Source organism: Scleropages formosus, chromosome 1, assembly GCF_900964775.1.
Source record: "Scleropages formosus chromosome 1, fSclFor1.1, whole genome shotgun sequence".
In the NCBI taxonomy this organism is placed as follows: domain Eukaryota; kingdom Metazoa; phylum Chordata; class Actinopteri; order Osteoglossiformes; family Osteoglossidae; genus Scleropages; species Scleropages formosus.
In genome coordinates, this window is record NC_041806.1 from 3,098,109 (window position 1) to 3,122,854 (window position 24,746).

The 24,746-nt window shown below is 44.2% G+C and overlaps 2 protein-coding genes across 4 annotated transcripts in view; one reads left to right on the plus strand and one right to left on the minus strand.

Moving 5' to 3' along the window:
- Positions 1-21,837, minus strand: part of pemt (phosphatidylethanolamine N-methyltransferase) — a 40,931-nt gene extending 19,094 nt beyond the window's left edge. For 2 of the 3 annotated variants that reach the window (XM_018745284.2, XM_018745283.2), the window contains exons 1-3: positions 21,606-21,837; positions 19,118-19,225; positions 3,861-3,976 (exon numbers count right to left, since the gene is read on the minus strand). In XM_018745284.2, the coding sequence (XP_018600800.1) occupies positions 3,861-3,976; positions 19,118-19,225; positions 21,606-21,683 (302 nt within the window). In that variant the 5' untranslated portion in view covers positions 21,684-21,837. Of the gene's footprint in view, positions 1-3,860; positions 3,977-19,117; positions 19,226-21,255; positions 21,338-21,605 lie in introns of those variants that run through there. The other variant, XM_018745285.2, reaches the window with a different exon arrangement.
- Positions 1-24,746, plus strand: part of LOC108930258 (zinc finger protein 420-like) — a 1,123,701-nt gene that overhangs the window by 867,538 nt on the left and 231,417 nt on the right. The window lies entirely within an intron of this gene.

The following is a 24,746-nucleotide window of genomic DNA, read 5'->3' on the forward strand; positions in this document are numbered from 1 at the left end:
TTTGGGATTTGACATTGATGACCTTGCCAAGACCGGGTGAGCCTGATGTATTAGGCACAACCTGCGCCTCCCACACATTGATCCCTGACTCTGGGGTGAATCATGAGGAGCTTCGAATGGCTCGGAGACACAAGGAGGCAAGCAGTGTGAAACAGGCAACCCCCAAGAAAGGGGCTCCCTAGAGACTCCCAGTTCTCTGCATCAAAACAAGTGTCTTCACACTCACCAGTCTTCTGCCTTGTTATCATGACACCTAGAGAGCACCAACCGTTAACTCAAAGCAAGTCTGAAACTCTATGAAACATTGAAGTTCAACACTTACTGTCCCTGTCTTTGTGGGTGCATCTCAGCACAGATTACGGAGGGCCAGGACGTTTTAAAAAAAAAAAAAAAAAAACTCAACTTTGAGAAGAACACTCACAATTTTTCCCTTATTCCCATAAGCCCACCACAAAACTCTTTCATCGGATGGGAAGTCTTTCCCCCAAAGACCAGTAGTTGCTTTTAAGGGACTGAGTATTCCAGAGGTTCAACACCAAACCCAGTCTGAAGAGGACATGTGAAAAGCCACTTTGCCCTCTGGGGTACCAGAGGAGTGAAAGCAACATCGGCAGCCAAGAATCCCACACTGCAACGTCAACGGAACAAGCTTGTGGGCTGATGGCTTTGACTTGCCAACCACAAAATGAGAACGACTCTCGAGAGGAAAAACTCATGATGTAAGGCAGCTTGGCGCAACTGAGCCTCCCTGTCGTCCGCCATGGGCCGGGTGGACGTCAGTCGGAGCCCAAGTACATCAATATACGCAAAACCAGATATGTACATGAAGTGGAGCCCACAGAGGCACAGCAGGCAAAGGTTTAGGAAATATTCCTCCATTTGGGCAAATATTTCTCCAAGGATCCTACCTAAAACCACAAACAGGAATATATCTAATTCCTTCTGTGAAAATGAGGAATCCAGTTGTATTTCTAACATGATTTTGCCAGAACGAGGAAGAGGACGGGCAAAATCATCACTGATCCGACACACCCCAGGCACAAACTCTTCACACTTGTCCCCTCTGGCAGGCGTTACAGAGCACTGTTCACCAGAATGAGAAGACACAAGAACAGTTTTTTCCCCTCGGACATCACCCTCATGAACAGTTACACTCCCCTATAGGTCTCTTAATAGGTACAATATATCCAATCACTTTTGTAATTCACTTTTTTCTATCCTTTCTTTTTATTCTGTAAATATGCTTTTTATTTATTTATTCTATGTCAGCTGTCTGTCTCATCCATTAGCTGTCATACTGAAAGCATCAAGCACCAAAGCAAATTCCTTGTGTGAGTGAGCACACTTGGCAAATAAAACCTCGTTCTGATTCTGATGATTCTGCATGGGTATTTGAATTAAGACTGTCCAACAAGTAAATATTTTGTAAATAATACTGCTGTATAAAGTAACATTATATAAAATAATTTTTATCAGTTGAATTCATTTTACAGACATTTATGCACATTTCCAAATCAGCGGATGTAAAAATGAAAGCTTCGCTGAAGAAAAAATAAGAGAATCTGAATTTCAAAATCTGCAAAAAACAGTTTAATTTGATCCACAATTAAATAAGAAAAAAGTTCCTCAAACCAGGTATTGAACGGGACAGGTTGAGCAAGGTGAGATGTGCACCTTCTCCAGTCCTCTCCTTACTAAGAGAGTCTGTGCTCTGATTTCCAGGGGTGAAACCACGGATCAAACCGAGACTGTGTGAATGCCATGGCAACGCCAGCAATTACATAAACAGAATAGAACCAAAGGGCAGCAAAAGGGAAGAAAGTAACTTTGTGAAGTGTTGGGATCGCAATGGGAAACTGAGTATTTGGGCCTCAAATCGATTTAATGCATTCCTGGTGAAGAACAGCCAAGGTGCAGACACAGATTTGGCGAAATTGGCTGACCCCAATTACCACAGGCACTGTGGCCCAGTTGGGGTTTCTTCGGCGGCACGTTTCAGCTCGCGTGCAGGAGCCTGGGCAGGAGCAGAGCGGAGCGGAGCGGGTTGGGCCGGAGAGCGAGCGAGCGAGTGACAGCGTAACGTTAGCAACACCTCAGATTCCAATTGAATCAAGATGAACATATAGAAAACCATCACAGTGCACTCACTTTCAATTCCAGGAAGGAAGGAAAAAGTGGGGTCATCATTTCGAGGCAGTAAGGAGTCTTGGAAGAACACTACACCTTTTACCCTCCATTATACCCCCTTTGCCTGGCAAAATTAATAAATCAATGAATTCAATCAATTCCACACAGGCCTCTTCTTGAAACTGGAAAAGAAAAATGAGTCAACACGTGGCTTAAGGGACAGTGAATGAAACCTATTTCAGCAAGAGCACCAGGCTGCCTGTTTCTATGACAACTGAAAGCCCAGCACCCAGGGGGCAGTAAGCCTGGACCGTGGGCAGTCAGAGATGGTGGCTGTATCGTTCGTTCTTTTACAAACCACCTCCGATCTGAGCTCAACTCGGCCCAGTGGGATTACTGTTCATATCTTAATGGGCTCTGCGGCTAAGTGTAAACCTGTCCTAATGTGTGTAAGCCTGAGCGCAACCAGGGCCCAGCTTGACACCGCATTTTTCAACTCAGTTGGCAAGAAGTGCAACCAGTGACCCAGCTGCAGCAGGCAGACTGGACAGTATGGCAGCCCAATGGGGTAACAATACCCGCTGCCTACACTATACTTAACATTTCAACACAAAAAAATGTACCATTCAGCCTTGGATTCTTCATCCAAGCTTTTGAGCTTTGGAATCTACCGATAACTGAAAAGCATTTAACTCTTAAAACGCAGTGATTCTCAATGCTGATTAACTATTTTTTATTTTATTAATTTTTATTTAAACTGATAATGTCATTATCTCTGAGCTATTGAATGAATGGCCTCATTGACATCACACTGAGCACTCAGTATAACGCGTCCGTTCTCAAGTACCAATAATTATTTGGTAAAATATTCTGAACTTTTATCCTAGAAAATGCAAAAATGGTATAAAATCTCAACTGACTAATGAACACAACTCTACACAATTGTTCTCAAATCAGTGAAAGTATTACATCAGTTCTTAATGAAAGTCAGTTTGAATTTTTAGAACTTTATCTTCAGAGTGCTTCATTTCTAATATAGTCATTGTCAGTTAGCAATGAGAAAAATATTTATACATCTGGGTAATTTTTCCTGAAGCAATTTGAGGAAAGCACTCTGCTCAAGGGTATTACAGCAGGAGGTGGGATCCAAGTCTGCACCCCGTGAGCACAAGGTGGCAGCTTGATTCACTACAGCTCCACACCCTTTTAGCTTTGAATGTTCTGGAGGGTGGCACAGCAATGCAGCAGGTAGCACTGGTGCCTCACAGCACCACAGTTGGGCTTTTGGACATGGGTTCAAATCCGGCTCAATCTGTGTAGAGTTTGCATGTTTTTCCTGAGCCTGTCCGAGGTTCCTCTCGGTGTTCTGGTTTCCTCTTACACTCCAAAGACGTTTCAAGGAAAGTGTTGACTCTATATGGCTGTTAGTATGACTGTGGGTGGTTGCCCTGTGATGAACTGGTGTCAACGGCAAGTGGTTAACAACAACGGATCAAATTAACGTGCTGGTACGTTTTCTACGTTGCAGTTACATCTTTCGGATTGGTGGTTTAAAACAGAAACATTGGTAGGTTTACATTAAAATAAATAAATTTGAAATTTTTTGACCCCAAAAATGAAATATTTTGTAATAATTTTGCAACACTGAGCTTTGGTGTGTGTGTGCGCGTGTGTGTGTGTGTTTAGATTGCTGCTGGCTCGAACCGTGATTGCAATCTTCCCTTGCGACTCACCTGTGACTGCGGTAAACATTGAGCAGGAGTATGAGGAAGGCCAGGGAGTAGCAGGCCACATATGGACCCCCGAAGAGCCGGGTCAGCACCCTGGTCCGGTGTTCCCATCTTGCTACCTGTGGAAGGTGGCAATCAGTCTCAGTCTACAGAATATTTATATCTGACATCAGCAAGAGACCAATCACTGACAAACAGGATTACTAAAGCTCAGCTTTTTACCCTCTGTTACAGAAACACACACAGTCTTGTTCTTTAGGTGTGCTGTACATGATTTATGATCCAGTCATCTTCATATTAAATTTACTGTCTTTTTCAATTATTCTCTGCAAAAGGGATGTATAGAGTAACTGAACTTTCCCATGAAGGCAATCTGGGATTTAATGCCATTTTACTGTTTCAAAAAAAAAAAAAAAAAAAAAAAAAATGCACCCCATTTCACAGCAAACTATCTGCACGGTCCACCTTGGGGTTATACGACACCAGAAAGGAGCTGAGAGGTTTTCGTTCAGATGGCTGGACAAACACAGAGCTGTTAGCGCTCTGATCTCACATCCCAGCACCGGGCCCCTATGGGCTCCGCTCCCCAAGCTGCGTGTGTCCGTTCCACAGCGGCGCGAGCAAACAGCTGCGAGGCGAACAGCGTACGTACGCACGCAAGGGTCCCGCACGGACACACGCTGGAGTGAAAACACAAATGGACACACGCAGAAAAGCAAGCCGTGCAGATACAGTATCACACAAGCACGGGCACGTGATGCAATGCAGTGTGAGCAGGCACCGCAACAATCTCACCGGTGTATAATCGTAGGATAAGCCACTCTCTCCATCAATCTGCAATAGAGGCCGAGACACTTAGGCTGCAATTAGACAGAAAGGTAAGTACCAGCTTCGCTAAGAGTCGTGGCGGCCTCCAATTACCCTCTGCGTAAAAAAAACATCCCGCCTGCCGAGGCTGGCTGCGTCGCGAGCCATTACTGCGCGCCTCCCGAAAGCAAGCTTTTAATTTCCATTGTGCGCCAAGAAAGGCCGTCTTTCTATTAATTTCGAGAGAACGATGCCGCTGTAGGACGTCAGCAACGCTATGGACACGGGCCTTTGGAGAGCACTCAGCCATCAAGATTTTAAACGTGAAATCTAAGCAGGCTTTCAACAACGTGGCCTTTCAGCCGAGAGCCACTAAGCCAACCTGCTGCTTCACCTGTATCTTTACCTATATCTCACACACACAAATTCTTCATTTCTGCTCATGTTCCTCTTAGAAGAAGCTCTGTGATTAATGGTATAGAAGAAGATGATCCACCATCAGATTTCTCTCTCTCCTACCTGCTTGCTGCCTTGTTCCCAAAATACTTGTTTGTGTTAAAAACAGGTGAGCTACAAATTCACTAAGGTACATTTTCAAATTGTTACTTTTCACTCGCATTTATCAATTTTTTTTTTTTTTTTTTTTTAGGAGCAGAGAGAATGGGACCTGTGTTTACCCTCCGAGCTGACATGTGGCAGTAAAGAGCACCCAAGCAAAACAAGAGTGCAGGACTGCCTTAATTCAACTCACTTCCACAGTGTTTACAGCTCATATCTGCTGTTATGATCAACGCTGCAAATCTTTATTGGATGTGTCAGTTAACATTCAAAAGGAGTTTGAGCACCCCATCCATTTCATTTCCGGTTACTTTAAATTAGTACGTCAAAGTCAGTAAAAATATATACTTTAAAAAGTTAGTATTTTTATTTATTGAAGCTACACTTTTCCAGACTTTTCAGCACTTAACAGGTAAATAAATCAAACAGTGTTTGCAGTGTTGGTTGTTTATTGTGACGTGGTAGCGAAAGTGACTTTGGAGGGGAGTTGCAAACATTCATTGTATTTATGTTATACAAGGGGTTCTTATGGAGCCACGCTATACAAACACAGTTTGATGTCCTTTTGGTCTGTCGTCCCTCCATTCGGACAACTGACATTTAATCGAGTTAGACCTTGCATGTGGGACGAGAACATTCTCATCACTTATTGCAAGCAATCACGAACCACCTTGGCAAGTCTTAAAACCTTGTACCAGTTATTCTATAAACGCCCAAATAAGAACCTGGAATATACAATATTTATCCCTTTGGGTAACAAATGTGATAAAGCACCTTCAAATTCTACTGTCATCTTCAGTTAAACACAGGTCCACAAACATCTTGCTCGACACATAAGGCGGACACCCTGGTTACAGGGGACATGTCGAGGTGCAGTGATGCAAGTCAAGAAATATGGAATGAGGCCCGCGTGTGGTCCATGTAGTGATCTCAGTCACGCCGCTAATTGGTCGCCTAGGCCAAAGAGGTTGTCTCCCAGATATCAGTTCCTGTAGTTTTAATTGGCGCAAAGTAGTGGCAGCAGGTCAACCTTCCTTTTTTTAGGCTCCAATTGAGCCTGGTAACACCAACCGGTAGCAGAAAGGTCACTCAGGGACAGCTAATTGGTGTGTGTGTGTGTGTGTGTCAGTGTGACCCAACTGCGCAAGCCTACTGTGCTCGCACCCACGTGTTCATGCTGTTTGTTGCATGTGCATTATTACATAACACTCAAGAAGCCCGTGTGTTTAAGTGTGTACTCATTTCAAACATGAGTTGTGATGGAAATCATCTGCACATGATATTCTTTCATATTATTTTTCAGCGGGTCCCAGCTCTCCTCCGTGAACCGCCACCTTATCGTGGTGGAGGGGTTTGAGTGCCTGAATGAGTCCAGGAGCTATGTTGTCTGGGGCTACATGCCCCTGGTAGGGTCTCCCATGGCAGACAGGTCCTGGATGACAGACGAGACAAAGCGCGGTTCAAAAACCCCTTATGACGAAAAAATCAAGGCGTCCGTTTACCCCGCCCGGTATGGGGTCACCGGGGCCCCACCCTGGAGCCAGGCCTGGGGGGGGGGGGCTCGCATGCGAGCGCCTGGTGGCCAGGTCTATGCCCACGGGGCCTGGCCGGGCTCAGCCCGAAGCCACAACGTGGAGCCGCTCTTCGGTGGGCTCACCACCTGCCGGAGAAACCGTAAGGGGCCGGTGCGTTGTGATTTGGGCGGTGGTCGGGGCCGAGTGCCCGGCCGACCCAAACCTTGGGCGCCAACTCTGGTTTTTGGGACTTGGAATGTCACCTCACTGGCGGGGAAGGAGCCTGAGCTGGTGCGGGAAGTTGAGAGATACCGTCTAGATATAGTCGGGCTCACTTCCACTCACAGCTTGGGTTCTGGAACCACTCTACTCGATCGAGGGTGGACTCTCCACTATTCTGGCGTTGCCCAAGGTGAGAGGCGGCGGGCTGGTGTGGGCTTATTAATAGCCCCCCAGTTCAGCCGCCATGTGTTGGAGTCTACCCCGGTGAATGAGAGGGTCATCTCCCTACGCCTTCGGGTCAGGGAACGGTCTCTCACTGTCGTTTGTGCTTATGCGCCTAGCGGCAGTGTAGAGTACCCGGCCTTTTTAGAGTCCTTGGGGGGCGTGCTGGAAAGCGCTCCCACTGGGGACTCTGTCGTTCTACTGGGGGACTTTAACGCCCACGTGGGCAGCGACAGTGATACCTGGAGGGGCGTGATTGGGAGGAACGGCCTCCCTGGTCTGAACCCGAGCGGTGAGTTGTTATTGGATTTCTGTGCTAGTCGCGGTTTATCCATAACGAACACCATGTTCATGCATAAGGGTGTCCACCAGTGCACTTGGCACCAGGACACCCTAGGTCGGAGGTCGATGATCGACTTTGTAGTCGTTTCTTCTGACCTTCGGCCATATGTCTTGGACACTCGGGTGAAGAGAGGGGCTGAGCTGTCAACTGATCACCACCTGGTGGTGAGTTGGATTCGATGGCGGGGGAAAAAGCTGGACAGACCTGGCAGGCCCAAACGCATAGTGAGGGTCTGTTGGGAACGTTTGGCGGAGGCCCCTGTCAGAGAGGTCTTCAACTCCCACCTCCGACAGAGTTTCAACCAGGTCCCGAGGGAGGTGGGGGACATTGAGTCTGAATGGACTATGTTCCACACCTCCATTGTCGGTGCGGCGGTTCGGAGCTGCGGCCATAAGGTCTCCGGTGCCTGTCGCGGCGGCAATCCCCGAACACGGTGGTGGACACCGGAAGTAAGGGATGCCGTCAAGCTGAAGAAGGAGTTCTATCGGGCCTGGCTGGCTCATGGGACTCCTGAAGCAGCTGACAGGTACCGACGGGCCAAACGGAGCGCGGCTCTGGCAGTCGCCGCGGCAAAAACTCGGGCTTGGGAGGAGTTCGGTGAGGCCATGGAGGAAGACTTTCGGTCGGCCTCAAAGAGATTCTGGCAAACCGTCCGGCGACTCAGAGGGGGGAAGCGGTGTTCCACGAACACTGTTTACAGTGGAAGTGGTGCGCTGCTGACCTCAGCTGAGGATGTTCTCGGGCGGTGGAAGGAGAACTTTGAGGATCTCCTCAATCCCTCCGACACGCCTTCCGTAGAGGAAGCTGAGGCTGGGGACTTGGAGGGGGACTCGTCCATTACCCTGGCTGAAGTTGCTGAGGTAGTCAAAAAACTCCTCGGTGGCAAGGCTCCGGGGGTGGATGAGATCCGCCCCGAGTTTCTCAAGTCTCTGGATGTTGTGGGGCTGTCTTGGCTGACACGCCTCTGCAGCATCGCGTGGAGTTCGGGAACGGTGCCTCTGGACTGGCAGACCGGGGTGGTGGTCCCTCTTTTTAAGAAGGGGGACCGGAGATTGTGTTCCAACTACAGGGGGATCACACTCCTTAGCCTCCCTGGGAAAGTCTATGCCAGGGTACTGGAAAGGAGAATCCGACCGATAGTCGAACCTCGGATTCAGGAGGAGCAATGCGGTTTTCGCCCTGGCCGTGGAACACTGGACCAGCTCTATACCCTCACTAGGGTGTTGGAGGGTTCGTGGGAGTTTGCCCAACCAGTCCATATGTGTTTTGTGGACCTGGAGAAGGCATTCGACCGTGTCCCTCGTGGCATCCTATGGGGGGTGCTTCGGGATTATGGGGTTCGGGGCTCGTTGCTACGGGCTGTTCGTTCCCTGTATGAACAGAGCAGGAGCTTGGTTCGCATTGCCGGCAGTAAGTCAGACCTGTTCCCGGTGCATGTTGGACTCCGCCAGGGCTGCCCTTTGTCACCGATTCTGTTCATTATTTTTATGGACAGAATTTCTAGGCGCAGTCAGGGAACGGAGGGTGTCTGTTTTGGTGGCCGCGAGATCTCGTCTCTGCTTTTTGCGGACGATGTGGTCCTGTTGGCTTCATCAAGTCAAGACTTGCAGCGTGCACTGGGGAGGTTTGCAGCCGAGTGCGAAGCGGCGGGGATGAGAATCAGCACCTCCAAATCCGAGGCCATGGTTCTCAGTCGGAAAAAGGTGGATTGCCCCCTCCGGGTTAGGGGGGAGTTGCTCCCTCAAGTGGAGGAGTTTAAGTATCTCGGGGTCTTGTTCACGAGTGAGGGAAAAATGGAGCGGCAGGTTGACAGACGGATCGGTGCGGCGTCCGCAGTAATGCGGTCATTGTACCGGTCTGTTGTGGTGAAGAGGGAGCTGAGTCGTAAGGCGAAGCTCTCAATTTACCGGTCGATCTACGTTCCTACCCTCACCTATGGTCATGAACTCTGGATCATGACCGAAAGAATGAGATCGCGGATACAAGCGGCAGAAATGAGTTTCCTCCGCAGAGTGGCTGGGCGCACCCTTAGGGATAGGGTGAGGAGCTCAGTCACCCGGGAGGAGCTCGGAGTAGAGCCGCTGCTCCTCCGCATCGAGAGGAGCCAGTTGAGGTGGCTCGGGCATCTGTTCCGGATGCCTCCTGGACGCCTCCCTGGGGAGGTGCTCCGGGCTTGTCCCACTGGGAGGAGGCCTCGGGGCAGACCCAGGACACGTTGGAGAGACTATGTCTCCCGGCTTGCCTGGGAACGCCTTGGGGTTCCCCCAGAGGAACTGGAGGAGGTGTGCGGGGAGAGGGAGGTCTGGAGTACTCTGCTCGGACTGCTGCCCCCGCGACCCGGCCCCGGATAAAAGCGGAGGAAGATGGATGGATGGATGGACGGGTCCCAGCTGTCCACTCCAGGGCTTCTTCACTACTTGACATTATATCATTACTCCTCAAGTAGATGCTTGCAACACTGGAATAGAATTAGAATCTACACACCTGGTGACTGTGATCCATACCGACAGGAGCACCTGCTACCACAACATTAATCATTAATTAAAATGTAGTTTTAATATTCCAATTAATGTCACTTTAAATAAAATCCAACAGCTACTGGGTGCAACAGTAAGGTTTTAGCAGTAAATTTGTATTTTTTTCCTTTTTGATTATGTAAGGCAACAGTTAACTGCACCTGCCAGTTACCATAATCACCTTGATGCCGAGTTGAAGCATTTATACAAGTGGCTTATGAAATCTAACTCACTTGTACTGTATAGTATGGTAAGTTTTACTGTATCGGCTCAGGTTAACTCCCTTAATCAACGGTGCCACAGCTGGTTGTTGTTTTTAACTGCCCATCACCCCTCCGAAGTGTTACAACACCTCTTTCTTACCCTGTAACCCCTCTCAACATCATCAGTCCATACTTATTCTATAACTATGTTTACAGTTAACACCTCCTTCAGTCCCATAACTCTTATTACCACATTAACCACCCCATTGCTCCCACAACTCTTCTCTTGTTACTGTATTTAGTCTCCCTCCAGTCTTGTTACTATGTTAACTTCTCCATCAGTCCAGCTTTTTACCCTATTAAATCAGTTCTGCAACTCATTATCAAGTTAACCCCAGTTCCTCTAGCTACCTCCTGAGTTCTGTAACTCTACTCTTGTTACCAAGTTAACTATCCAGTCAATTCTGTAACTTTCCTCTTATTACCAAATTAACTCCAAAACACTTGTCTTTTTACCCCATTAACAGTTCTATCAGTTCAAGAAACTTTTTTTTTTTTTTTTTTAAAAAAAAACCAAAAACTACCCCCTTGGTTCTGTAACTCTCCTCTCATTATAAAGTTAATAACCCAATCAATTCTGTAACTCTCCTTTGATTATCAAGATAACCACTCCATCAGCCCCATAACTTTCTCTTTTTGCCATTTTAATGTTTCTATCAGTCCAGCAGCAGCTCTTTTCTCACCGACATATTAACTACCCAATCAATTCTGTAACTTCTATTGTTACCAAGTTAATTGCCCCCCGTCAGTACTGCAATTCCCTGGAACCCGTTTTAACATTAAACTCATCATACATCATTCCTATGGCAGCACATTTCAATCCTCATTCCATTCCTAATATCTCCCCATTCCAATTTTCAATTCTCGCAGCCTGCTCTGAAACGGCTCCCTGCCGCCTGCTTTCTGCACATAATTATGAAGTGAGGCGTAGTGCTGCAAATTAATGAAAAGGTTATAAGGAGCGTTTTACGGCAGAGAAGGAAACAGGCTGTGATCACCCATTTAAAGGCCTGCTTAATTCATATTTTATCTGTCATTACTACACCTTTGCAGAAAGGTGAAGTATTAAAAAAATTCCTACAATAAACACTGACAGTTTAAATGAGTAGTTAGCATATGAAGAATCACATCACATGCCCACACATAGAAGCTTTTTTAATCTAATACTCCCAAACACAAGGGAAAACAATGCAATTGTTAATTCTCGAGCAAATTAACCTTTGCTCTTGCAAAGAAACACACGTGTGCTTAAAATAGTAGTATTAAAGCATCCAACTACCTTCATCTGAAATGTTCTGTAGGGTGTCCCTATAAAAAAAAAAAAAAAAAAAACCCACACATGTCATGTACAACAGCACAAACTCAGCTGACCTTCATCAAACAGCCAATGTTCCAATACATTTTGATACTATAACCACACACACACACACACACACACACACACACCTTGAGTTTCCACCGGAACCATTGGCAAGAGCGAGATGCCTACAGAAGGATTCATGTGTCGCAGCTGGACCACATTCACAGTAAAGCCCTTCTTCTACATCAGCTGGATTCATGGCCATATCAGCATGATCAAGGTCCTGACTACAAAAGTAAGAAAAAAAATCTGTGGAACTATGTTAACAAGACCCCAATACCACACTCCACTTTATATTCAACCAATGTTTTCAATACAGCTCTCTGAGTTCCTCTGTGATGGCTGTAACGCAGTTTGGTTGACCAAACAAAAGCATCATATAAAAGCTAAATGTTACTAAAACTAAAAAGTATAACAAATCAAATATAGTTTTATATAAAGTCTGTTTCAGGGCTACTGACCCTGAACTAAACCTGCATATCATATATGTTTAGATTTTCACGTTAAAGCAAGACTTGAGATCTCAGGTGCACATTATATTGAAGATTTTACATGTACAGTAGACAGTTAGTACACTTCCCCAGGTGCAGCAACACTTAGTCTAGGTCCTAGCCCAGGACTTCAGGACTACAGTCCTAGTTTAGCATGTAAATTGCGACTCATCTTGGACATTAGGGTATAAATAGCTACTCTGAAGAAATTAGAGAATTTTAATAAATTACTTAAAATTGCAGCAGTTTAATCATATTGCCATGACGTTTGTTCATACCTCACCTAGTCCTTATTTATGGATTATGTAAAATGCAGGAAATTATAAACATATGTTTTGCTGCAATGGCTTTTTCCAGGTCTGTCCTTTCACCAGTGTGGTAGTGCGTTCATGCCGTACCACGGTACATTCAGAGAAAGTCTGGTCACGTTTACTCTTCCACCCAGTACTACTGGCACACAGGACATTAATGTAGTGCTTTTGCTTCACGTTCTTTAATTCTGTCCTGCATTTTCAAAATAAAGGATGATGACTGTGCTTCTACTGCTCTACCTTTGCAATCTTCCACTTAAATCACATTCTCCATTATTAGTTGTGAGACCGGAAAATGTGGTTCCGTTTTTACTCCAGATTTAGATGGCTTAAACGTACACTTATATTGGAGGTTAAGTGGCTTGAAACTCAGGTTTGACTACAGGTTTACTGACTTCACTAAAACACAAACACACACACACCCACCCTATTGTAGGTGTACCTACCCAAACACTGAGTAGACAGTGCGAGGGACATGTAGAGTGAAGGGTATCTATGGGATATGCACAAGCATCTTCTCATTACCAGTACAACTTAAGTTACAACATTATAACTGGAATTATGTAGGCATTACCTGGCAAAATAATTCACTTTAGGCTCAAACTCATGATAAATTCAAGGTGCCACTTTAGGTCTAATGACCCAGAGTTCCACAAAAAAAAGATGGTGAAAGGTTGACTTGTGCTCCACTAAAATAACGGGCATTGGAAACAGTTGGAGAAAACCCAAGATGCACCCAGAAGAACACAGAGACCTGGTCCCATGGGCCAACACACATGAATATTCAACAGCAAAGAAGCATATGCTGAGTAGCATGGCCTTAATTACAGCTCCTCCTTTCCTTTGCCCTTAGGCAGAGCTACTCTTTTAGGCACAGCAGACAGACCTTCCAAATTTCACCATGTGTAAAAAAGGCAGTTGATGTAGAACTGCTCATCAGTCTACAATTCAACTTTATACAACTCCAAAGCAAAAGCTAGGTGGAGAATGACAGAACCATTTATGAATTAATTTACAAGAACTCCAATTCAGAGCAAGCTGAACTGGAGGGAATGTTTCACCCATCACAAAGTGAGATGTCCCAAACGAAAGCAAACAAGTTAACAGATCCTGCTGGAATTCTTCGACACATGGTGTCTTGTCACTAGATTTGTGGAATGTAGTTGTCAAAACAAATCCTGAAATACAGTAGAACACATGTCACATATTAGCTAGTAATAAATGCATTTCTGATAACAGATCCCCCTACAATTCACTCAGGAACCAATTGTGCTAAATGCTCTGTGGACAAAAACTCTGTAGGTAGAAAAATGTGATATGGACAAAGATCTACTGCAGAGAAGGAAATCCACAATGGATGAAAAGTTCCACATTAGACAAAGAACCACCATAGAGAAGGAATTCCTCTGTGGATGAGAAGGTCCATGTTGGACAAAAGAACCACTGTAGAGAAGGAAACCTGCAGTAGAGGATGATACCTATGCTGGCCAGAATGATCAGTTATGGAAGAGAGAATCCACAGTGAATGATTCCCGAATCATACTGTTCTTCCCACCAAATGTTAACTTGCAAATTTGTGGTGAAGGGTGAAGTGCAGAAGCCAGATGCACGTGACTGTCACCCAAAAGTCCAATTCAAAAATTGTACCACTGACACCATCAGGAAGTATCGTCTTAACTGGATTTCATATTTTTCAGCTAGAGCCAAAAACTTCAGCTCAACATAGAAGAATCATTATTTCAATTTATATCAACCCAAACTAATGTGTCAAGAAACACACCAGGCCTGGTGACTTTGGGCCGGTGTAGAGGCCACGCTGGGTGAGAGCAGACGTCAGCCAAGGACAGCAACCATTGGAGACAGTTCAATCACAGACGCTAAGGGCGTGCGTGCATGCGCACGCACACACACGCAGCATAGGGTGGTGGGCTGCTGCTAACCCAAGATGTACAACTGCAGAAAGGCTGCTCCCCAGGGACTGGTAGTAAACCCCACCCAGCTGCAGCCTGTCTCTCTCCACAAATCCCAAGCCGGCTCCATAATTACACTAAGAGCGTTTATGTTTCAACAGCACGTCAACCCCAGTCAACATCCTAGTGCCACACTTATCACTGGGTTTTATCTCAAAAGCAGGATGACCCCAACTGACTCATAGTCCTCCTGGAACAACCTTACCGTCCCCAGTTTCACAACCACCTGGTGTGACCCTAGTTGAACCCAAATCCAGCTGGATCAATCTTACCTTCCCCAGTTTCACAACCACCTGGTATAACCCCACCTGGCCCCTTGCCCTTCCTAGAATAAGCACAGTTCTTCTGCACGTCTAACAAATAAACGTACAAGCGCTGAAAGGGAGTACCCTCCCGTCAGAGCAGTCGCATTTTTCATTGTTAAATTTTTTTTACAAAAGTACTTACCTTCTACTGCAATTATAGTAGTTATTTTTTAACCGAAAAACTGGACACCAGCTCCTCAACATTAAGTCAGACCCACTTTATAACCTACTGTGTTCTGCTACAGCTTGCCATGGTCTTGGCTGGTGAGGGTCTGAACAATATCTCACAAATAAAAATAGTTTATCCATATGAGGCTGATCAACTGTAAATTCTGAAGGCTCTATGGATATATTCAGGGTTGCATCCTCAAATAGTAGTGCAGTTATAAAGCTCACAGAAAGCATCCAGAAAAGTCCATAACTCAACAACATAGAGCAAAGTGACAACAACCAATACAAGGCAGGGCAATTAAAAAGAGAGCATAACATAATGGGTCATAGCGAAGGCTACCGAGTTGAGGAAAGTGGAGTGTGTCTTTCTGTAGTTGCAAGCATGATGTCCAATGACTCCATTCCAAACGGAGAGCATGTGGACAGGGATGTGACGCACCTACCATCGCTCTCCACTCGGCCTGTAGGAGTTTGGGAAGGAAAGATGATGGCAATGAGTCTAACCGCACATCAGTCAACTGTTCACCGGACGTCAATGAGCCTCGGACCCTCTCATTTAATTGTTGCTTTTTTCCTGGGTCATTTTAGAAAGAATGAGTCAGATAACCCCTTGCAGAAATTCCAGTCAAAGTACAGCACAAAGACAGGCCAGGTGCCTACAACATACCAAGGATGAGGCTGATCCTTCAGCTCAGAATAATTAAGATATGGATCAGAACAGGGCAAATGGTCTCCAGATGGGATTTTAGAAGCAGATCTCTCCTTGGGCAGTGGTAATTAACTTCTGCAGTTCCCACCACCTCTCTATTTTGGCCACAAAAAGAACTACTGCCCCCTAATGGCAATGTGGTACAGGAAGAGCCAACATTCACATTTATTCATTTAGCAAAGGTTTTTCGCCAAAGTGACAGAGAATGATTGTTAACTAGTATTTACCTTACACCTTTATCCAAGGTGCCCTACAATACACTACGCACTACATTGCACTAACCACCGTGGAATTATACAGACACACACGTTTATACAGCAGAGCACTGTGAGAGAGACAGCTTAGAAACACCAGTTCAGCAGAAAAACACAGATTTGGACTGTGGGAGAAAATGAGAGTTCCTGGAGGAAAGCCAGGAGGAGAATATTCAAATTCCACAGACTGAAATAGAGTCATATGTAGACATCACTGAATAATATTCCATATACAGTAAATGAATACTACTGCAAAATTTGTTTCTCTCTCAAGCAGATTCCTCAGAAATGGCCGACGTGCTGCAGCACATCATTCAGATGGACACCTGGACTTGGGTGGTGACGGCTGCTGCTATGTCCACCCTTTCTTCTGGAATGTATACAGACCAGACCCCCACTCTACACCAGCACTAACCATTGCATAAGAGTGATTCTCATCTCACTAGAAATTGTTTCCTTGCTTCCTGAACAAGAACCCAAAGGCAGGAAGCTGATCTACCCTGCAGAAGAGGAGGGTCCAGCATTTTACTGGGATGGACAGTAGAACAGGAGCTGAAGAGCCCTCAGGGATAAGTGTTGCTCTGCCATGGGACATTCCAGTCTGCCTCCAACGCAATGTCACTCTGAGGCAGCCAAAAACCGCCAAGGAATCTACCACATCTGTCCCCCGACAAGCAGAGATGGACTGGCAACAGACCCTGCTTGATGACATAACCGCAGATGATTGTGTGGCTTCAAGGACACAAAGTTCCATTCGAAATGTACAGGGCTTCCTAAGCAGAACAGGAAAAATAAATATTTCCACAAGGTGTCCTTTCAGCATGCCAACTGAAAAGTGACAAGCCCTATTTGAGAAAGCAATGCCAACAGCAGAGAAGAGCATCAGTGATTAATTGACCAGCCCAAATCTGATCTGGAGATATGTGATAATGGAAAATAAATTGAGGAAAGGGGGAAGAGTACATTTTTAAAATACACCAACTGTCCGCAAGCCAAACGATCCTGGTGTTATGCGTTTTCGCCACCTCTGAACACGCACAGCTAAGACTCTCACACCCTGTACTTAATTAAAACGCAAACCCCACATCTGTGGTATTTTTGTTCTTTAGAAGGAGGGGGTAGAATTCACAGAGGACTTAAAAGGTCACACAATAATGGGAGGGTACATATTGATCCTCTGGTTCGGAGGCTAACATCCATGGGAACACGGCATTCTCCTAATGTGCAAGAGGACCAATCATGCAAAAAAATAAATAAATAAATTTCCCCCCCCCCCCCCCCCCATGCTCTTTTCAAGCACCAATGTGACTACCATTCTCCCTCCTCCTCAAGGTTACTGAGCCAATAATCACAAGGCGTTCACCTTCTTTGCTGACAGAGATGGAAGGGTAACTCTGGAAATGACACGCTATACAGCAAGACACCACTGTACACTTCTCACACGTGCAATTCTGTTTTTTTTAGGCATTTTCTTTGTAAAAGCAGCATTTATTCCAACCAGAATACAACGGCACACAAGTGAACAGGTGGTGTAGTGGTTAGAGCTGCTTGGTTCGGATCTGAACGGTGTGGCTTTGAATCATCTACTGCTGTAATACTCTTGAGCAAAGTACTTACCTTAAGTTGCTCCAGTAAAAGTTACCCAGATGTATAAATAGGTAAATAATTATAAGCTATGTATCCTGAACAGCATAATTTTAATGCATAAAACTGTGAAGCCCTCAGTTTTGAGCTATGCAGTCAAACTTTCAGAACAATAAGGAAAATGTTTATGTACAACATTTAGAGTCATCCACACATTGCGTACTGTATGTATCAAACAAATAGATGGGAAAAGCAGAGTGTTGTATGGAATTGAGGAAACTGAAGCACAAAGCAACATCAGGAGAGTCCTCCAAGGAAACCCACCACTGGACCCTCTGCAGTTCCATGGTTTTCTAATTTGTTCAGTTGCATAAATAGCATGTTGAGAAATGTATGATGATTGATTGTTTCCTCCGGCTCACAAACACCAGGAAGAACAGAATGTTTTCTTCTGCAAGTGAAAAAAGAGAAGCTTGTGACAATGGGAAAGACAGAAAAAGAAGCTGGAATTCACGTGTGGAACGCTCCCCCAGTCAAGAGCACAAGTTGCGGCATAATGAATGCACTGGGTGTGACACTGACATTCATATACTTGTGCAGATGGTGATTTCAGAGGCAGCAATTCTTTTCACTCCGTCACCCTCCAAATCCCACACCCTTTGCCTTTGATAAACAGCCAAGTCTAATCTTCTGAAGGGTATTTGTTAGTTATCCTTTGAGAGAATAATTTAAGAAAAAAATAAAATCACAAGACAGTCTTGCATATTCAGCTCTGTATGTTCTCTCGTTTCATTTTTTCCTTGAGTTTAATGCTTTCTGGAATTGTCTCGAATACTTTGGAGACTTGACCAACTCTGTACTGGAAAGGGCTAGAGGGACATGGTGTCTTTCTTTGATACTACAATCCATCCTCCATCTGATACCATCTCATTGTCCAAGTTCAGAAATGTCACAATCTGATTTGGATCATTCTTGCTGATTTTTCCCACTTCATCAAGGTTTTTCCACATAAATGGACAAGGAAAGGTGGAAAAAGGTTCAAAACTCCATACTCCTTCCATAGTGACGACTTCAAAGCTCAAAGGAGTTTCAAGTACAGCGTGGTGGTTGGGGTTGCTCAGTAGGTGGGATTAGAACTAGAAACCTTCTGATCTGAAGGCAGGATGCCGCTGGAGCTAATGTACAGGGACACCGCCCCCCAGGTTCAGGCACACGGTGGACAAAAGATTTCATGATTAATTGTGCTACAAATTACATGGGTTTGCAACTCAGCTCTGCAGCCCACTGGACAGGGCTTTCCTGTGGATTGCTCTGCCATGTGGTGCTCACATTTCACTCGCCTTCCTCATGCCACTTCGTCCAGCCATCCGCCCCAAGCAGTCACAAAAACTGCCAAAGGGTGGCCAATCAACAAAAGTAAGGGTAATCACAGGATCAAGGTTCAGTACCTCAGCTTCCCCATGCCAGAGTGACATCTACCTACTTACAGCATCACTTTTACTTGAGGTACGAATCTCAATTACATTTATTCATTTATCAGACGCTTTTTTCCAAAGTGACATACATCTCATAGAAAATACAACATGTTTTCTGGAACGCGTCCCTGCTGCACGATGCGCCACAGAATATCAGTCGGAATCAAAAGTTTTGGGCTACTCACCACATTCCAGAAGAAAGGGTTGAACACAATGGCAGCAACCGCCACCCAAAACCGGGCGTCCGTCAGATCGATGTGCTGCAGTGCATCAGCCATGGCTGAGGCATCAACCTGAGAGAGACCAAGAGTTTTCCAATAGTAGCTGTTACGTATGGAATATTATTATTTCTTTACTTCATTCTTTTTATCCAAAGCAACTTGCAACATTAAGCTATTATCAATTTCTGCAGCTGATTAATTTTTATTCAAATAATTCTGATAAATACCTTGCTCAAGCACACAACAGCTGCAGGTGAGATTGAAACCAGAAACCTTGGGATCCAAAGACAGAACCTCCCTGATTTAAATAAGTATATATAACTGAAACAAACTTAAGTGATGTACATTATCAAGAATACAACTGCGCCTTCACAGCTGAGACTCTAAACATACAACCTTCCGGTCACAAGCCTCATTTACAAACTACTACTTATAATCACCACCATTTTCCGGAAGAGACAACTTTAAATTTACATTTGGCCGTAATCAGCCAGTAAAAATAAATTTCTGCAGCACGTTTTACAAGAGCAGCATGAAGACAGGCAAGTTATAATGTTTAGCTAATCACTACAACCACAATTAGACAAATTCTATTTATGGTTTGTACTTTCTCACCCCACATCTTCACCTGAGAACGCACGCCAGAGTTATGTAACCAAGTGCAGTATCACTAGTGATGCAGGAACATGTACAAGACCTGTGAGGTGACCTGAACAAAGCTTCCTTTCAAAATGTAAATCTACGATTTCTCTCGATTTTCATGTCAGACCAGGTGAAAGAGCCTCGACACCTTCTAGACAATTCAGAGATTTTTTTTTTTTTTTTTTTAACTGCCTGACAAGATAAACTGTGAGGAAATGTTTGAGTTCACACTTTGCAGAATATACAGACATGACGCAGGCTTCATTATGGTAGAGTTTGAGCAAAGGCATCTGATCAACAGTCTAAGAAAAGTTCCTTTAGCTCAGACTTATCAGAGATGCAGAAGCAGTTACCCTGGCTTCAAGTGTGAGAAGGTTGCAGTATTTAAAATATTCATGAAATTATGTTTTCTCCCCCTTACAGACATTACTGCAGTTCCTGAGTAGGATGCAACATTCATTTACATCAAGACCTCTTACAGAAATACTTAAATGAAAAAGTGAACAAACCATACATTAAACTGTTAAATCTGCAAAATTCCAGCATTATTCAAGCACTCAAGCCATTTTATTCTCATTCTTATCTCCAGGGCAGCATAACTTTGAGCAAGCAAAGTTAAATATAGTAAATGCACTGTAGATGTTCCAAAGCAAATTCTGTGAACTGACTTCAGAAAAAAAAAAAAAAAAAAAAAAGATGGTAATCCGATCATCTCGGCAGTCTATTTCCTGCAACAGAAATCTTACCCAATGGTACAAACTGTAAAATTCAAATGAGGAATGACTCAAGCCCAAGAGCAACACTCATATTCCAAGAGCTGGAAGCAGAAGCTCTTAGTTGCTGCATCCGGAGCAGCAGGCATCAGGTACAGTTTTCGGAACAGGTAAAAGCTAGCAATTTGAAGGACCCACCTCCTCCTGGGGCCTTTGATCAAGGCATTTACTCTCAATTGATACAAAAAAAAAAAAAAAATCTTACTGTATAAATGGGTAAATCAGTGTGAAGTTTATTAGAATTTTAAGTCAACGTAGCCAAAGATGTTGGATAAGGCTGTTAGCATAGTGGTTAGAGTTACTGTTTTTGGATGCAGAAGGTTGCAGGTTTGATCTCCACTTCCAGCTATAGTACCCTGGTACTTACCATAAATTGCTGAAGTAAAATTACCCAGCTGTATGAATGGGTAAATAACTGTAAGCTTAACATCGTAAGACACTTTGGAGAAAAGCATCAAATAAATGTATGTTAATGACCACGTGTGAACTATAAAATTATACCAGTTCGATGCTTAATTAATAGTCTAGGCAGGTCCTTACGACAAAGACTGATCAACATCATCAATTAAGAAAATCAAACGCAAGGTTGTGAAAAGACTTAAAACAAAGTGCAGTTCTGCAAATACACCATGAATTGATGAAACGTAACAAGGTTGAAATCTGCTGCGTTAAAGAACACAATTTCACCCATAATATCGACTCCGAAGCAGCTTTGCAACAACTAATACGCCAGAAAAGGCGGGAAGGGCGATGGAACTCGCATTTTTAAACCACGTGCACGGCTATGACGTCAACAAGCAAGTGTGACGTGCGGGCTGTCCGTTACAGCTCATTACGGAAGTACTGTATGTAAAAAGTTCATGTGCCTCTAGAAAGAGAAACCGTTCACGTTGTCAGTTATTACGGGAATTATAGTCAGTGACATAATGTAAGTAAAAAAAAAAAAAAGAAAAAAAAAACAAATATCGAGAATGATGATGGCATACCGTCACCTCGAACGTAAATTTTACAACACACGGCGCCAATCAATCATGTACCTTGGTGAAATCCACGTTATTTAGACCACCGCAGCAGTCCAGCGGAGGGTTTCTCACAGACGCGTCAGCACCTTTCATGCAACATGTGCTATAAAACAGCTTATATATATATATATATCAGAGGATTTGATCTAGTGTGAGTATCTATGCATTAGGCTGCTAGGAACAGCAAACACGGGGTTCACTCAGCGAGCCAAAGTCCAAGCTGTTAGCTCGCCTCTGACCGCTGAGCTGCGCGCGGTGCATTATGGATTTTGTAGTTCCTATAAGTGTACTATTGGCGCTTTCCCGGTGATCGCGATGCATTGTGGGTAGCAGAGTTCGGAAAGCTGGGGTAGTTGGGCTTAAACTAGCAGTGCAGTGTATAGTGCAGTTCAGCAAAGTTTAAATGCCAGTCTTTATATGGAGTTATGCACAGCACCAACATGTTGCACCAGGGCTTCACTGTAATGTAAATTCAGCGATAACATTATGTTACAAACTGAACAAATAAGGGTAGCAGTTTGAGAACCTGAAGGTTGCTGGTTCAAGGCCTACTCCCTTCTGCTGTTATACCCTTAAACAAATACTTACCCTGAACTGCTCCTCAAAATGCCCTCTTATATAAGGGAGCCAAATTCTGTAAATGGCTTTGGAGAAAGGTATTAGCTGAGAAACTAACTGATGTTAACAAAATGATTCCACAGAGAAAAGCTATGCTTGCTCCTCTGGGACTGGTTGTCCAAAGGCATCACGTTTGCCCAATTATAATTCACGTGATAAACACTATTCCTGCTTTTTAACAATGCTGAAGCACTTTTGAATTATCAGTATTGTTCTCGTAGTCAGAGAATGAGACTGACAATTCTAACAGTGTACAATTGAAGGTGGGAAGACATACGGTATTGTTCATCGTTGCATCTCCTATACATGGCGTTGCACTTCATGCTGTATCGCTCAGCCGCTTTAACGTTAGATGCATTAAAATGGATTTCTGTTCCATTGGTACATTTTCAAAAACCGCTTATTGTTAGGTCACAGTGTTCTCGAAGGTAGTTCAAGAAAATATAGAGCAAAACGTGAAGTACACCATGGTCTTGTAACTGCTTTGTCAGGGGCCGTTCAATTCTCTCTGATTCTCTCTCTCGCACACACACACATTCACACACTCAGAGCTGTATAGTGTCACGGGAGATAAGCAGAGTACCCTGAGGAAACCCATGCAATCATGGGGGGACATGAACCCTGTAAACGGTAAGCACTGGGGCTATGCAATAAAAATGAATAGTGTGTGAATGTTGCTATTAAGCGTTTGCCAAAGATATAACATTATGGCTGCACCTCCGACCCACAATGCATTTTGAAACCTTCGCAAGCTACTCGTGCTAAACTTTGTAGCTCTCTGGGATATTTTTTCTTTAAATGAAAAGGCACTTCATGCCTATACCAAAGTACTGGTTCGACTAGTCGAGAGCCTGGAGTCAGCAAAGCAAATTGTTATAACCACATGACCGCATTTCACATTAGCTAAAAACACCCTCCTGGGGGGGGAAATGTGCTCAAAAACTGGAAAAGTAAACAGGGAGCAGCATTCATCAGGCAGAGGTGAACTTTTTATCGATGACTCACCTCCCATCAGTCGGCCCTTTATATCTTGTGCAACTAAGGAGGTCTAACCCAGGTCCCAGTCCGTGTTTGCAGGCATCATTGATTGGAAAATGCCACATGAGTGTGCTTTCAGAAGTGCGCAAACTCTCAGTTCCCCACATGCAGATCCTTTCTACACTTTTCCCCTGATGGAAATTCTCGGTTGAGTACAGTACATCAAGGGTGCGCAACTGCAGTCCTCAAGGAGTACATTGTGTTCTGGTCTTATCTGGATAATAGGCCATGTCATCTGGTGTTTTAGGAATCGGACGGCTACAGATTAAATGCATTCTGTAAACCTTTCAGAAATCCAGCCCCCGAAGATCAGAGGTGCTCTGGCCTGCAGAAATCACTTCATCCATTGGTCAATGTATAGTGTCATTGATGAAGTTGTGCTCTCAGTCTGATTCCTCCAAGTCTGCAGGTCACAGTGGTGCCATACATCTATACTGTCTTGATCCTCCTTCTCCATTTTTTGCCAAAAGCGTTGATATGGGGGTCTTCGCATCTTTGGAATTCCTTTCCTGGTCTTGTGATGTTCCTCAGATACCAGTTAGTGACTTTGATTGTGTCTCCTGCCCTTCATTCGTACATGTATTTATTCATTTAACTGACACTTTTCTTCAAAGCAACTTGCAATGTTAAGGTACTTGCAGTTATCTACTCATTTGTACAGTGGGGTAGTTTTGCTGGAGCAATTTAGGGTAAGTACTTTGCTCAAGGGTAGTACAGCTGGAGGTGGGATTCAAATCTGCAACTTTTGGGTCCAAAGGCAGGAACTCTAACCACTATAGTACCAGCTGCCTGTTTTTACCATGTGACATGCAGATCTCTTTTTGCTGTCACATACTGTTTCTTCAGCCTCTCTGCTTTTTGGTTTTCTACCTCATCCCTGAGTATCTAACGTGGTCCATTGTGTTTATGTTACAAATTCTTTCTTTTTTCTTCATTTGGCCAAACTAGTACTCCATGATTCACAACTAGAGTAGGGAGAACATGATTGTTGTGCACATGGGCTCCAGTTTTAACGTCTAGTTTCTGTTTGTTATTGTGCTTTTAATCTGCTTGAAGGCCATGCAAGATGCTCTTTTCTTCTGTTTATTTCTTTAGCGATATAACTTGTCCTTTTACGTAGTTTTTCCTGGTATGCATGTTCATTCACTTTTTCAGTGATGCTGTTATTTAGGTTTACATTGTAGTCCTTGCACAACCTTGCTGAGATAAAGACTTTGCTTAATTGGTTTCCACTCTTCACCAGTACATTTATTGTAATCTGCTTCTTCTCAGCTGCTATAAAATTAACTTTCTTCACCAGTAAATGAGGTATCTCAATCCAACAAATCAGGTGAGTTGTTTTTATTTTTAAAAATTTTTTTATTAAAGAAACATGGCAAACATGTTTTACTGGAATAATAACTTGATTCATACTAACTCCAAAGCACACTCAAGGCAGTGGTAACAGAATGTTAGGCGAGGATTTATATACTTAATACTCCTGTTCTGATATCCCCATAA